A 13,299-nucleotide genomic window follows, 5' to 3' on the forward strand; every position below is an offset into this window, starting at 1 on the left:
TCTAATACGTCTGACCCATGAATTGTCATTTGTGGGAAAATTAAAATAAATCTTGCCAACTTGAAGTTATTAGTTGTAAACACCTTAAGACCCTGTAGTACTAGTGAAATAAGTCAGCCATCAGAAACTAACTGACAAACATCTTGATTATTATTTTGAAGAAGAAAATGCCCAATGATCACTAGTTCCCTGGGAGCCATTTACCAAGCAAAGGTCCCACACATTTGTTGTATGTGGATTCTTAATATTTATTTTTTTTGCACAGTGAATATATTCAATGTTGGACTGTTGGCTGGCAAAAGACCTAGAACTGTAGAAATCATGATGGTTGTAATAATTTTCTGACATTTAAATACTATGTGACACACAATCAGATAATGTCAGTAATTATTATTTACATCCGTTTTTTTTTTTTTTTAAAAAGTGACTCCAGAAAATCTCCAATAATTTCCAAATGATCCATAACTCACTTGATGAACTTGGCTCACCTTGGGGATCAATAACACTCACACATTCACTGTTAAAGTTGTTACAGAGTCTCTGGTTTAGGAAAGATGCTGATCCTTTTATACTCACTTTTATCATCTTCGGTCTGCAGCATCATGTACCTCCCTGAGGCCATTATGAAGTGAAAGTGCTTACACTTGAATATGAATATTTATATCTTTCATACAAAGACCGTGAAGTTGTTTTCAGATTTAAATTATCGAAACATTTGAAAATAATTTGGATGGAATAATTTATTTAAATTGCAATGGGATCACCTTGCTCCACAGTTTGCCCTCCTGAAATAGAATAATGCAGGGAGACGCTCAAAAGAATGAACCATCATTCATGGTAGAAAACTGCAAACCACGTGTTTGATTTCTTCATAAATACAATATATTTTATAAGGTAAATAAAGTTGTGTCTCTCCCACAACCATCAGAATCTGTGGGCTGAGCACATGTTGTAGACCGGGTCTTTAAAATGCAGTGCAATGATTTGATTGTTTAAAAATGTCATCCCTTACAACAAATTGACAAAGTTGCCATAAGATTGTCCTCCCCCGAGTTAGGACATGATGACACAACATGATTTCAGAAAGCAATAAAAAAGTAACCCCTGACTATGAGACAAAGTGCTTCTGGTTTGCTTCTACTGGGAAATGCTGTGGAGGTGGAGATAGTATAATAGAACGATGCATATTAGTTTCCATTTTATATACTTAAGAATTTTAACAGATTAATGTCTTCATTTTGAATTCCAGCGCTGAAATTTTCTCAGCAAAATGTTTTGATGCTTTGCCAACACATGCAGTCTGTCCAGCACATTGCTCCGTCCATTGGATTGAGATCTGGTGACTGTGAAGGCCACAGCATTTACTCCCTTTAACTCGTCACCTGTCCGTATATGTGATAGGATAAGTTAGTTAATTAATAACTAGAAAAAGCAATGGTATATATTGAAAGTATTGAAAATATTGAAAGAAGGGAAAAGGTAGCCTACATTTCTTAACAAAACTGCAATCCAACTTTCAAATGCGGAATTTGGAATTTTCAAGGAGCGCTTGAACGCAGCGCAACTCTCGTCGTTTGGCTTATGTTGCGCTACGTCACCCAGGCTTCAGTTACATCAGTTACATTTCTTAGCTAGCTTAAACGTCATGCGCCGTTTATCCAAAATATATCCTCATATACTACTGATGCAGACTCGGTCATAGGAGTATCCTACACAAAGGTAACACAAAAAATAAAGAAAAATGTTTCCCCGTTGACAGTGTTGTGATTATGAAAGAACAGGAGCGTCAGCCAATGTGCTTCTGGTGCGGCGTCTCCTCCCATAACGCCCCTCTCTCGGCAGTATGGCCGCAAACCTTTAGCTGCTGGCGTGTTCGCTTCTAAGTTTAAGCCATTTCTCTTTCAAACATGTCGGCCGTGCTTCTTCTGAAAAAGTCGCTGAGCCGACTGCCGCCCTGTGTCGCTCGGCAGGTTGTCGGCTGCTGCTATCACACCGAGAAAGGTGTCCATGGATACCGGCCCAAACAGCAGAAGAGCCCGGCGAAGTGCCTGAGCGACCGCATTGCTGCACTAAACCAAGGTCAGTATGGAGTTAATTCTGACAGTGTGCTGGAGGAAACTTAACATCGCCAGATAAGTGAGGACAGAGTGTCCGTACATAACTAACGAAATGTGCTCGTAGCCTAATTTTATTCCGGTAATATTCCTTATTAAACGCGTGTAAATTCATTCATTCAATTCTTAATTTAGAGGATGAACGTGTTGCTGTCAGTCGGAAGTTGCCATTTCCTGCGGGGACTGACTTTGAAGCTAATAGTGTAGTTTGGGATAGCTCATCCTCACTGTTGTTCTGTGCTTTGTGCTCCAGATCATGGCCTTGCCCGTCTGGTGGAGGCATACAGAGCACATGGGCACAAGGGTGCTAAAATTAACCCCCTACTGCCCCAAAAGCCTGTTGTGGACAGCGTCCCGGAGATAGACAGGTTGGCGGATACCATCAGAGGACAACTCAACACCTCAGGTAAGAGGAAGTAAAGTAAAGGTGTAATTACCTTGAAGGTGAGGAGCCATCAGCAAATTAAATATACCACACCTCGGAACAGGACTATCATCATCTGTTAGACTGTCATCTAACACGACTCAGCAGACTCGAGAGATTTGGAAGGAAATTTCTGTGAATTTAGATGAATTAACCTGGTGTAGTCTACCACATATTCTTGCTTAGCTTTTTAACAGTTCTGCTGTCAATTCCCACATTGATTCCTGATTAGTCTTCTTGGAAAATTAAAAACGGGCTCTCAGTTTCCATTCACACTATGCAAAATGGATACAATGAGATAATATTTGTACGGGATTCGCTCTCAATTAGGTCTGCCTAGTCAAAGAAGAAGCCTGTCAGCGTGAATTAATTTGTCCTCTTCACATTAACTGTAATAAATTCATCTGTAAATGTGATCAGTGTGACTCCAAAGGAAAGTCACATGCTCCTGTTCCCAGTTGAAAGCTTATCTCTGATGGAGTTTGCAGAAACGACAATTTATTCTGTGCTCCACTTTCCAGAAATTAAAAGAAGCAGAAACATGAACAGTCAAAACTTCACGTGTCTGTGGTATCAGAGTTCAGTCAGTGTGGTTCTGCAGGTCTACGACATTTTGGGAAAGCAGAGGCCTCAGTGGAAGAGGTTCAGGCCTACCTGGAAGAAGCCTACTGTGGCCACCTGTCAGTGGAGACCAGCCAGCTGAGCAGCATGGAGGAGAGGGAGTGGTTCGCTGACCGCTTTGAGGAACTCAAAAAGAAGAGTTTCTCCACCGAGGAGAGAAAGCAGCTTGCCAAGATCATGCTTGAGTCTCAGGTGAGTGCAAAAAAAAGAACAAAAAAATAGCACTGAATTGTTTGACGTGTCACTTCCTGTATGGTAATGTCATGTATGTTCTCTCACAAACTATAGGAATTTGACCACTTTCTGGCCACCAAGTTTGCTACTGTGAAACGTTACGGGGGAGAAGGAGCAGAGAGCATGATGGGCTTCTTTTACGAGCTTTTCTACCAGTCAGCCCACAGCGGAGTCACTGACATTGTCATCGGTATGCCGCACAGAGGCCGACTCAACCTCCTGACAGGCCTGCTCAAGTTCCCACCAGAGGTTAATAATCCCGAGACAGCTGCATTTAATGTGCCATGTAGACTTTCAAATTATCTGTGACCTGACAAGATTAGAGTGTTTATGTTTGCCTTAGTGTGATCAGCAGCATGAATAAAGCAAGAGTCATGGCCAACTACCAAACACCAAAAACAAGGATAAGATAACATCAGAAAACGTACTTTTTTTTTCTCTCTCCAGCTGATGTTCCGTAAGATGCGAGGCCTCAGCGAGTTTCCTGACGCCTCGCCTGCCATCGGCGACGTCCTCTCCCACCTCACCTCGTCAGTGGAGTTGGATTTCGGAGCTGGACACCCTCTTCATGTGACCATGCTGCCCAACCCGTCTCACCTCGAAGCGATCAATCCTGTGGCTCAGGGCAAAGCCAGAGCCAGACAGCAGCTCAGGAAGGAAGGAGACTATTCACCCGAAGACGGCACCCAGCCGGGGGACCAAGTCATCTGTCTGCAGGTATCAGCTCTCAACAACTAAAACCAAGAAGTCGACGGAAAGTGGAGCCACTTCATGCTTTTTGCCTTTATTTGATAGTGTCAGACAGAGATACCCAGAGGATTATGAGATGCAGTGCAGATCACCAGCCAGAAGATAATATTAAACAGAGATAAATCTGGGAAAGTGCTTTTTTTTTTTGGCGTGGATACAGATCAGGGCCCTCATTTCTAATTTTGATCAGCAGACTTATTTCTATGTTTATACATTCATTAGGCCGTTTGCATCGATCATTTACGTCTGAACACGGGCATGAAGGGGCAGGATGTGATACTGTTCCACATGCAGACAATTTCAACTTGATTTAGGATTTATTAAAGGAAATTGAGCACTGGCAGACATACATAAGGTTTAATAAATAGATTAGTAAGTGTGGATTTAATGCGGATTCTTTGCAAAGTTTTATGAATGAAGCCTCAGATCTAGGAGTTGTATAAAATATTTTTAAAATATCTGGTGTTATACTGACATTAGCACCACACAGGCAGGCTCAGCAGGTTTTTCTCTGTGGCTAAGAAACAAAAATGAAAATGAGTGCTCTACAAATATTTTTTTATTTCATTCATTTTAGATGCTGACGGATAGGGATGGTAATCAAGAACCAGTTTCAGTTGAGAGCTAGTTCCAAGTTAAACCACCAGAGTTGTGCCAAAGTGCACCTGGCTTGTCTCCATGCAGGCTGCAGGGATGTCCAACTCATGACAGCCTTCCTTCTCCCCCTTCCAAGACTCAAGTCATGTCTGTGCAGGAGACCAGAAAGAAAGGCGTTTTCCAAAGTCTGTGTGTGTGTACAGCTCTCATTGCTTTTGTGGTTTCTCTCTGCAATTTGAAGTTTAGTTTCTCTCCTGTCTGCTTGTGTGCACTTTTGAATATCCAGCCAGGTCAGCACATGTTTATGGAAAAGCCCCACAACACAAGCTCTGTTCTCTTTCCCACAGGTCCACGGTGATGGCTCTTTCACTGGCCAAGGGATTGTCACAGAAACTCTGACACTTTCAAACCTACCTCACTACAGAGTTGGAGGCAGCATCCACCTCATTGTGAACAACCAAGTGGGTTACACCACTCCGTCCGAGAGAGGAAGATCCTCTTTGTACTGTAGTGATGTCGGTCAGTGAAACTCATAAAACAGCATCATAAAATTAAAAATAAATCTTTGCTACTTTCTTATGAAGCATAGAAACTAATGTCTATTTGAAACTATTTGAATTATGGCAAACTCCCAGATCTGTTGTCATAATAGCACTTGACACGGGTGGTTTAACCTGTTATAATCATTAACAACTGCTCACATTTGTATGACAGGTAAGATGGTGAACTGTGCTGTGATCCATATAAATGGAGATTATGCGGAGGATGTGCTGCGTGCCACTCGGCTGGCAGTGGAGTATCAGCGACTTTTCAGGAAAGACGTCATCCTGGACCTGATCTGCTACCGTCAGTGGGGACACAACGAGCTGGACGAGCCTTTCTTCACCAATCCTGCCATGTACAAGATCATCCGGTCAGTTGAATCTAACGTGTGGACTTCGTATCACGACTCATTTTCACTGTTGCTTTAAAAGTTACAGTGTAAATATATTTTTCAGGATGCTTAAGCGGCCGCAAAAAGTTTTCTGTTGTACGGAGGATGCAGTAATATTTCAGCAGGCATTAATCAACGTTCCCTTTAAAAAGTCGTATCGCAGTCAGTCTGTCGGTATTGGATTGTGTTGTTTCTGGGATTCTCTCGCATAATACGGTTGTCAAAGTGGCAAAAGAAAAATGTACTGTGAGATATGCATTTCTGAAAAAATCAGTCTCTGCTTTGTATGTTTGTATACCATTTGTATACTCAATATTAACTGAATGGGACGATACTGGATCTTACTGTTAACTTTAAAAATGCCATAAGGCCATAGGCGACATGGAAAGCTTGGTAACATCAAAAACATTACATGCAATGTTGTTGTTCACTGCAGAATCACTATTTAAAGACATCGCACCGAATACTGACTAAAAAATCCTCAGGACAAGAAAACGACCGCAGTCTGATTCCAGTTCATATCCCACTGTAGATCACAGCAACACTTCCTCAAAGAAACCGCTTCCACAGAACAGTTTTACCGTACTTTGAGCTGCTGTAGAGTAAATAAGAGTGTCAGACACTTTTTCTCTCAGCTACAGAAGATTCACGCTTGGGCCACGACCAAAAAGACCAAAGGTTTCTTGGTGATGTGTTAAAAAAGAGATCCATCAACTCTCAACTCTCTAAATCTGAACCTTTTTAGTACGGGTGTTTTAAAAAAAACAAACAAAAAAAAAACCCAAAGTGTCACTGCCACTGGGTTAAACAAAAGTTTTTTTGCTCACAAGTGGAGCCGGTGGGAACTACGCCACTGAGCATCTTAGCTGACAGCATTTTATCTTGAAATTCCATTTTGAGATTTTTTTTTTATAGAGAACAGAACTGGTTTAGAAAATCATTTGTGTAGACTAACAAAATGATTATTCCCTCAGAGATAAATTGCAGGTTGCTAAAAACATGTTAATGAATCAGACATTGTCACACTGTTGCAACCTGGCAGATCCCGAAAGAGCATCCCTGATTCCTACTCAGACCAGCTGATCTCTGAGGGCCTGATGACCGAAGTTGAGCGTGACGACATCAAGTCCAAATACTACGCCATGCTCAACGACAAGCTGTCCAACATGACCCTGTACAGCCCTCCACCCACCAACCTGCAGGGCCGCTGGGGGGATCTGGTGGAACCCCAGGCCAGAATCAGCACCTGGGACACGGGTGTCCCCATTCCCCTGCTGCAGTTTGTAGGAGCAAAATCTGTGGACATCCCTGAGCACATCCAGCTGCACAGCCATCTTGGAAAGACCCACGTGCAGGTACAGCAGTCATCTCAGTTACCGGTATTTCTTTTAGATCTTTAGTTGATGTGGTGATGACTTTCACTCTTTCTTTGTGAACTCAGGCTCGGTTGCACAAGTTGGAAGAGGGGACCAAACTGGACTGGTCCACAGCAGAAGCTTTGGCTTTCGGCTCTCTCCTCTCCCAAGGTCATCATTAATCAGAAAATACATCCTATCAACTCTAACAGTCATTGAATTTTAATGGCATCAAGAAATGTATTTTTAGCTTACAAACCATTGTTCTTACAGGCTTTAATATTCGAATCAGCGGTCAGGATGTTGGAAGAGGCACGTTCAGTCAGCGACACGCCATGGTGGTGTGTCAGGAGACTAATGACATGCACATCCCTCTAAACCACATCAGCCCCCAGCAGACAGGTTTCCTGGAGGTAAAATCCTTGCTAACGTGATAAAGCATCAGTGTGATCATTGCCCTCCTTTCGTGTGGCGTCTTGTGACGAGTGTTTGTGTTTAGGTATGTAACAGCCCGCTGTCGGAGGAGGCGGTGCTCGGATTTGAATATGGTATGAGCATCGCACAGCCGAAGCTCCTTCCCATCTGGGAGGCTCAGTTTGGAGATTTCTTCAACGGAGCACAGATCATCTTTGATACCTTCCTCTCCGGAGGTAAACTTCTCACCGCTGGTGCTTTCGGCAGATTCACAGTTACTCCCATCATCATCTTATGTTTTTGTAAAAGTGCTCACACTTCAAATGTAAAACTGCCGTGTCACCAGGCGAAGCCAAATGGCTGCTACAGAACGGGATGGTGATCCTGCTGCCTCACGGCTACGATGGAGCTGGACCTGAACACTCGTCCTGCCATATGGAGCGCTTCCTCCAGGTGGGTGGGAGTGTCACGCCACAGTCACATCAAACCAAGTTACCAGTTTCTGATGTTGTGGTAGCGTTTATGTCAACTTCCCAGTCACAGATTTAATTTTTCTGAAAGCTCCAATATGTAGGGCTGGGTACTCTTTACTTTAATATATCAAGCAAAACAACCCCATACCCAGTAGTGTCTAAACTTCTCCAACAGTACCTGCATTCAGGTTTTTTTGTGCCCAGATCTAGAAAAAAAATGACTATTTGTGTGGTTTTGCTTGCAGCCAACAAGTAGTTCTTTGTTTTAAAATGATTTGAGTGGCACAGTGCAGCAGCAGCTACAATATACAGTCTGTGATGATGGAGTTGGTTGATTTCAACACTTTCAAAATATATTTCTGTTAAAATCATGGGCAAGAGTCTTGGTGGTGGCGGTGGCATTTTAAGCAACTGAATGCCATCTTTCACATGATTTATGTATCAAATGAAGTGTTCTATTGGTAACCGTATCATTTAAGGGTATCTGTATTGGTACTGGTATTGTATTTTTTTTTAATTGATACTAAGCCCTACCTACATGTCAGACTTAGCAATATTACAGTACTGTAATATTGTAGCTATGAGGCATATAATCCTACTAATAATATGGAAAGTGTTTTATCTGCCACACTTCTTGGAGATAATAAGATAAGATACTTAGAATACTTGGTATTTTATCTTACAATTGACAGGTAATTTCTGCACAAACAGAGCAAAATACGTCATGGTGTGTTAAGAGTCATGGTGCACACATGTTAGTGCATGTACGGTAAACTTTCTTCAGTACAAAGGATGTTATTTTCAGGCCATTAACAGGTGAAATCAATAACAAGTCAGCGGACATAATGTTTCTTGATGGGCTACCAGCAATCTGCAGACAAAACAACCTCAGATTGATTGTGTCCGAAGAATCCCTGCCTCAATCACTCATTCATGACTTCCTATGTAATTGACAGTCTGTAATTTGAGTTGAGATATGGGACATTTATGAATCATTGTCATTTTGCGTCATCGCTGACAGCTGCAGCATCCCACAGCAGTAGCTGTTGGATTGATAAACGTGCTTGAACACGGCTTTTTCACTCCATTACGGGAATTTTTGAGGGCACTACGGAGAACATAAATTTCATCCTCATACTTAAAACACTAAGTCACCCTTATATACTCACACATAGAGGGTAAAACCTTGGAACCGTGTGTGTAGCATCATAAGAAGTAGTGTTCAGTCATGCACTGCATGGTTGGACTTTGTAAATGTATGCAGAAAAACCCCCAAAAAACAGCAGGACTGTATTTAAATTCCCAGCCCGTCTTTCCCACTTGCTGATCTTGAACTTTTTACAGACCAACACACCTGGCTTCAGAGGAACCTTTTTATTTTCAAAGCACGGCTCTGTCCGTGTCATTTGATACTCTGAGGGAATATCCTGACATCACTGAATATCACTGCTTCCCTACTCACTGTTCCTGAGACTCCAGCAGCCTCTTATTTAGTTTTGTGTTGTGTGACACATAAGCTGAACTGAAAATGATTGCTAACGTGTCCCCCCATTTTTCCCCCTCTTAGATGTGTGACAGTAAAGAGGAGGGTGTGGACGGCGACGATGTGAACATGGCTGTGGTCAACCCCACCACTCCTGCTCAGTACTTCCACCTGCTGAGGAGACAGATGATCCGTAGCTTCCGCAAACCTCTCATTGTGGTTGGACCCAAGACGCTGCTCCGATTTTCTGTGAGAACTGTTGATATTGTAAAGAAGATTTTCACAGCCGTTTCCATGCAGGTGACTGAATAATGTTGGTTCCGTTCACAGGGAGCAGTTTCCAGTCTGGCTGAATTGGCACCAGGAACATCTTTCAGACCCGTGTTAGGTGATACGTCAGTCTCTGCAGAAAGGTACAGAAGTAGCGCCATTTGTGGAAAAACCTTTCTAATGTAAAATAATTGTTTCATTTATTTTGCAAGTAACCCATCCATTAAACTTAGCTCTTTTTTTTTCTTCTTCTCATTTCATGCAGTGTCCAGAAGGTGGTACTGTGCTCAGGGAAGCACTACTATGCTCTGCTGAAACAGAGGGAGACATCAGCAGCCACCCAGAATACAGCACTCATCCGCATGGAGGAGCTGTGTCCATTCCCACTGGAGGCTCTGCAGCAGGAGCTCAAAAAATACCCCAATGCCAAAGGTATGTGTACTGTTTCACACACACGTGTTTACTGATTTACCACGTAGAACAGATTCAACAACTGTCAGCATTTCAGCGAGGGGTTTCCGACTTTGTACCTCAGCATGCGTTGCCATCAAAGGTCTTCTGGTTGACTTGAAAGAGGACAAATTAACAGGCACTACAACAACCTCATGATGATTCCAAGTCAGCCGTGTGTTTGCCTTTTGTTTAGACAGTCAGAGGTGTATATTTAGCTCTGTAGTCTTTTGTGTCCATGCTTCCTCTTTTCTAGTACTTGCTTTTCCTGTGTTTGCATATGTCAAGAGTTTTGAGGCATTTCCCTGTGCTGCGTGACATAATGCTGCAGTCTTTGTGAGCGATGAGCAAGAGGTACTTTTTACATAGAAAGGCAACTCGCCCATCTTAAAAATGCATATAAATAGATTTCAAGCACAGTTGTATATAAAATAAATTATTTATAAAGAACAGACAAAATAACAAATAGCAGAATACCCTAAAACTTATACTGCAGTTACAGTGCAGAAATAAAAAAAAACCCAAAATGTAGTAAAAAGCAAATGCAAATTGAAAAGTGCCTTGATTTAAGATTTTAGAGCAGGAGCCTCAGATCTTCTGGATGTTTGTTCCAGATATGAATGTGGTGGAGAGGAGCTAAAAGCTCTCCATGTTTTGTTTTAATCCCTTTAACTTTATGTTTTTGAGAAATATACAAAATCTGGCCAACTAAAACAATACAAACCTTCATAGACACCTGGTTTTGTTTTTTAGTCTTCAGTGAAATGGATTCAGGCTGCACAATGAACTTTGACCTTTATCGACAGCAGGAAGTTATTTGAGTTTTATGATTGTTTACTTGGCAGAAAATAATTTTTCTTCAGTAGTTCAGAGAAACGGTTACAAAAGCAGCTGCACAAGTGACTCATAGTAAGATGAATGCCACTTTGCAAGAAGCAGCGAGTTCAATAGAAGCCTGACAGTCACAGTTTCTAATAGAGTCAACACTGGAAAAGAAAAAGAAAGAAAGAAACAAGCGCTGTTAGCATCGGTGACTGGTTTTCATTGTGTTAAGTGTGCCTGTTTTTTTGTCCATCCTCAGTATTTAAATGTCAATCTACACTACAACTTTAATTGCTTCATTTTGTTATGCAAGACTTCAGGAATGAGGAACTACAAGCTAAGAGTCTCCACATCCTTCTTTTTTTTTATTTTTTTTGCAGAAATCTTTTGTCTGTGCATAGTGAAGATGATGTTCAGTCTTATCACGAACTGTAACGCAATTACAGGAGAATGAATTCACTGCCTCAAATTCCACGTTCATCCTTTTCATCTTTGAAACTTGTTGCAGTCAAAGGGCTTCTTCCATCAGTCTTTCTGGGAAAAAAAAAAGTGAAATGTGTTCCTGGTGTTTACTGTGCATCCCGTAAGAGACTTCAGTATCAACTTCAGCACTTGTTATTGGAAACGTGAAGTTTTATCCGCACAGGAGCACGTGGTTTGTATGCAGTTAAAAACAAATTAAAAGAGCTCCGCTATACTTACTTTCATTATCAGTCCATCACAATTTTCTGGAGCACACAATAATGTATTAATATTACTTGGAATCAGCTATATTTAAAATTCAAAAGAAAACCCAAAAATATCTATATATGACAAGTGCCTTCAATGAATAATTTCCTGTTAAACAACCAACCAGCTAATCATTTCACCTTAAAAATAAAAAACTTCCCTTTTTTAAATGTATCACTGTTCAGACAACCAGAGTGAACTACTTAAAATAACTGAGCGAAGGCACATTAACAGTCCGGTTTTCTAGTTACTTATTACAGATTTCATTGTTTTTCTGTATGAGGTTTTCTTACATCGGGAACAAAATGTGAGCGTTCAGATTTCCGTTCAACTTTCTGTTTCATTGTTCCCAACCACACTGAAGTAAATCCGGTTTCAGTTTGAGCAGAGATTTAACCAAAGTGAAGTAACATGTTTGGTATGAACACATTTAAAAAAAAAAACACTGTGAATCATGTCCTCTTTCAGTGTAATTGTTTTTATTAAATCCTCTACAGAGTTTATATGGAGTCAGGAAGAGCCTCAAAACATGGGCCCCTGGTCTTTTGTAGCTCCCAGGTTTGAGAAGCAGTTGGCCCGCAAGGTGAGCAGCATTTTAAGAAACACCAAAATGAACTGTTGATATCACACATGCTAGACTGTTTCTTCTGTCTTTCTCAGCTCCGGTTGGTGAGCCGACCTGCTCTTCCTGCTCCTGCTGTCGGTATCGGTACCCTCCATCAGCAGCAACAAGAGGCCATCCTCACCACTACCTTCTCCTAAGACTCAACGAGACTGGGAAGCAAAATAGCCAAGACACAACAAGCATCAGTAATACACTACATATTGTATCTGCAGTAGTCTTCTCACCATTGCTGCTAAATGTGCATGGCTGCTGCACAGCAGATACACGTTACCTGAGAGACAATGTGGATCGTGCGGATTAAAAATAATATTAAAAATGAAAGGTTGTTAAGTAGAATAATGTTCATACTTTGATCTGAACCCACCAGTCAAATATGTTCATGGTTTTGCAGCCAAAGCCTGAAATCTTGAAATTTATTTCCCCCTGTCTCATTTACTAGGCCTGTATTCTTTATGTGTGAAGTTAAGAGGTACTGTGGTAAGACAAAAAAGAGCTGCTCATCAATGCCTTAGGAACAATGTTTACATTGTGATTGTAGTAAAGAAGCACTTTTGGCTGAACATCATATTTGTAGCACTGGGGACTCAATATCTCCTTGTGTCAAACCTGCACAGGCTGAATGAACTGTGGAATCGTCTCATGCATTCAGTCTGCATGAGTTGTTCATTCTTTGCATTTCTTCACAACAAATATCATTATAAGTTCTTAGACGTCCCTGAGCATTATCTTTTAAATATTTGTGTAAGATTGAGAGTCCTTTAACTGGAACATAGAGAGTTTTTATCATTTTGACTGTTAAATGTTTTGTTCAGCCTTGATGTTTTTAGATGTTTCAGAGTACAAATTTGGGTTATCGTTATCATTATTTAATCACAGTTTGACTTGAATTTTAAAAAAAGAAAAAGGTTTTGAAGGGCTAATGTACATAAACCAAATTAGAATATTCAAATGGAAATATTTTCAAATAAATCTTTTTTCAGATGTATGTATCCTGTTTCTATCCT

The 13,299-nt window shown here is 41.1% G+C and overlaps 1 protein-coding gene across 1 annotated transcript; it reads left to right on the forward strand.

Moving 5' to 3' along the window:
* The first annotated feature begins 1,829 nt into the window (after nucleotides 1–1,829).
* Nucleotides 1,830–13,280, forward strand: dhtkd1 (dehydrogenase E1 and transketolase domain containing 1). The gene is made up of 17 exons (XM_046394679.1): nucleotides 1,830–2,079; nucleotides 2,368–2,520; nucleotides 3,140–3,351; nucleotides 3,448–3,642; nucleotides 3,841–4,110; nucleotides 5,088–5,259; nucleotides 5,455–5,653; nucleotides 6,717–7,029; nucleotides 7,116–7,200; nucleotides 7,303–7,442; nucleotides 7,529–7,679; nucleotides 7,790–7,896; nucleotides 9,484–9,648; nucleotides 9,730–9,812; nucleotides 9,935–10,101; nucleotides 12,168–12,253; nucleotides 12,331–13,280. Exons 1-17 carry the CDS (start codon nucleotides 1,908–1,910, stop codon nucleotides 12,430–12,432), a joined length of 2,772 nt encoding a protein of 923 aa, XP_046250635.1. The 5' UTR covers nucleotides 1,830–1,907; the 3' UTR covers nucleotides 12,433–13,280.
* The last annotated feature ends 19 nt before the right edge of the window (nucleotides 13,281–13,299 follow it).

This window comes from Scatophagus argus, chromosome 7 (assembly GCF_020382885.2).
Source record: "Scatophagus argus isolate fScaArg1 chromosome 7, fScaArg1.pri, whole genome shotgun sequence".
Taxonomy (NCBI): domain Eukaryota; kingdom Metazoa; phylum Chordata; class Actinopteri; family Scatophagidae; genus Scatophagus; species Scatophagus argus.

Bases quoted from the DNA above. Each gene is read 5' to 3' on its own strand.
- dhtkd1 (XM_046394679.1), top strand. From the start codon at position 1,908: ATGTCGGCCGTGCTTCTTCTGAAAAAGTCGCTGAGCCGACTGCCGCCC. The intron at 5,260-5,454 runs GTCAGTGAAACT...TTTGTATGACAG, and splicing joins TTTGTACTGTAGTGATGTCG to GTAAGATGGTGAACTGTGCT. The intron at 9,649-9,729 runs GTGAGAACTGTT...TTCCGTTCACAG, and splicing joins AGACGCTGCTCCGATTTTCT to GGAGCAGTTTCCAGTCTGGC.